Source organism: Pteropus vampyrus, unplaced genomic scaffold (assembly GCF_000151845.1).
Source record: "Pteropus vampyrus isolate Shadow unplaced genomic scaffold, Pvam_2.0 Scaffold5553, whole genome shotgun sequence".
NCBI classification, from domain to species: Eukaryota; Metazoa; Chordata; class Mammalia; order Chiroptera; family Pteropodidae; genus Pteropus; species Pteropus vampyrus.
The window spans coordinates 3,991-6,161 of record NW_011894334.1 but is presented as its reverse complement, the minus strand read 5'-3'; the positions used below and the strand labels follow the sequence as shown (position 1 = coordinate 6,161).

Below are 2,171 nucleotides of genomic sequence, written 5' to 3'. Positions count from 1 at the left end.
AAGAGCTCGGAGCCTCATGTAGTTGTCGACATGTGGCCAAGACCTGAATTTCTGGTCACATCAAAAACGTCCCTGCAGCATCAGCCTTCTGCCAGCTCCCAGGCCACATTGGCCTTCCCCGTCCCAGCTCACGACACCAGCGCTGGGCCCCCACCGCAGAGAGGACTCTGGCTAATGTCAGATGCCACACCCTGACCCCAACGCCTCCAGTCACTCAGACCCACGGGGCTCCCCAAGGAGGTCACGGAGCACTCGCAGGGACAACACCGAGACGGGACCCGTGGCTCTGGCGCCAGGCCTGTCCTGCCTGACCCTGCCCAAGTACCGTCCCCTCCAGGCTCAGAGGCCCCATTCCGGGGGGGCAGGGTCAGCAGCTAGGACCACTGCATGGCCCCTCTGCCCTGGCACAGACTCCATGGCTGCCAGGGACTTCAGGCGTGGATGGGACTCGCTGGCCGTGAGCTGGCCCGAGTCAGAGCCAGGCCTGTTCCAGACAGAAAACTTCTCCAGCACATCGCCGGCGCCACCAAGCTGCGCCAAACGAAGCCATGCCTCCCTCTCCCACCGCCTTGTACTCTGCTGTACACCGAATGCGATGATGAAGCAGTATTTTTGGATTAGAAACACGAGTATTTGTGTGGGAAACCTGCTAACTAGTTTTCGTAAAATAAAGTGCTGTGATGTACTAAAACCTCACTGCCTCCTCGTGATTTTACCTGTATCACTAGAAATAGGAAACGACCCTTGAACCGGAAGGAACCTCGTCCCCCACTCTGTCATGAAATTATCACCTATGTATCCGTCAGAGAAAAAAATAAAACCAAATTCTGAGGCATCGAGTTCTTAACTTTAACAGATAAAAGCCAGCCTTCCATTCACGGTGGAGCAGGGCCCGCGAGCCCTGACAGCAGGCCAAGCTAGGGACTTCCTAGTTCAGCCTACTTATCAGGGGGTCTGTGGTAATTTTTCACCAAAAGATGAGTTTTAGAATGAAAAGTAACCTGAGAAGGTCTGAGTGAAGCTCTCAAAAGCTCTAAAGAATTAAGATATTCTCTGGCGTCTGGGTCCTTCTCACTGCAGCCCTTCGTCACAGCTCCCTCCCCTCCTCGTCCTGGTCCTCGTCGTCCTCGTCCTCCTCGTCGCTTATGCTTTCGTCACCAGGCATGTGGCTCTCAGCGTCTTCCTCCTCCTCCCGAGCCAAGAGCTTCTTAAACACTTCAAACTCCTCAGCAGAAGAACAAGCCGTCTTGGCTAGAAACTCGGCTTCGGAAACTCTGAGGATGTCCTTGAGGGGAGGGTTGGGGACCTGCGTCTGCCCCTTCTTGTCCGGAGTTTGGTAGCGTCCCAGGCGCTCCAGGAACGTGTGTCTCTGCCTGATCTTGGCGATGGAGTACTGCAGGAAGTCGGTCCTCACCACATCCGCGTGTCTCACCCCCATCCTAAAGTAGGCATACTGGAGACACAGACAGGTTAAGGTCTCAGGTGCGGATCCTGAAACTTGTCATTCAGTCACGGTAAACTCGGCGTGTCCGAAAGTGCGCAGCAAGGACCGCCTAATGAACAACGGCACAGCACACTCTGACGCCCACGTCTGCGTCACGGCTGACAACCGTCAAACCACCTTCAAATTCACGGCGAGAAAAACAGCGGGAAATACAGGGCAGGAGGGGGAGACGATTCTGTTTTTCTTCACATGGGGATGAAAACTGAGTACAAAAAAAACAAGCAGAAAATCCACAAAACACCTAGGGATTTGCCCTAAGTCATAACTGTTAGCAAAAAAGTGAGATCGATTGTCACAATCACATTTGTGAAATCGACATGCTAAATAGGTTCTAGAGAGAAGGTGTCACCTACTTTCCGACCAGCCGCGTCAAAGACAGGCCATGGGGACCCTAAGGACAAGGTGGGCTCCCTCAGAACTGGCGCTTCCCCCCCGCAGTGACTGCAGTGACGCAGCGACAGGCTGCTGCTCTCCGAGACTCCTCCCCCGTAGACCGACCCGCTGCCCCGAGGAGCCCACCGTGCCCCTACCCGCAATCGGCCACTCACCTGGAATTTGTACTCCAGCTCGCCGGGGTCCTCCCGAAGGACGAAGGGGCACCTGTGCAGAATCTCTGTCACTTGCTGTGCCGTGAAAAGGCACTTGTCCCTGAGCACCCTGACGGTGC

The 2,171-nt window shown here is 55.1% G+C and overlaps 1 protein-coding gene across 1 annotated transcript; it reads right to left on the bottom strand.

Annotated features, from left to right (window-relative positions):
* Positions 1-825: 825 nt before the first annotated feature.
* Positions 826-2,169, bottom strand: MTERF4 (mitochondrial transcription termination factor 4; the record flags this gene model as incomplete). The annotated part of the gene is made up of 2 exons (XM_011386704.2): positions 826-1,453; positions 2,053-2,169. Coding segments are annotated over 2 exons (483 nt in total), but the record flags the coding sequence as incomplete, so codon positions are not given.
* Positions 2,170-2,171: the final 2 nt, after the last annotated feature.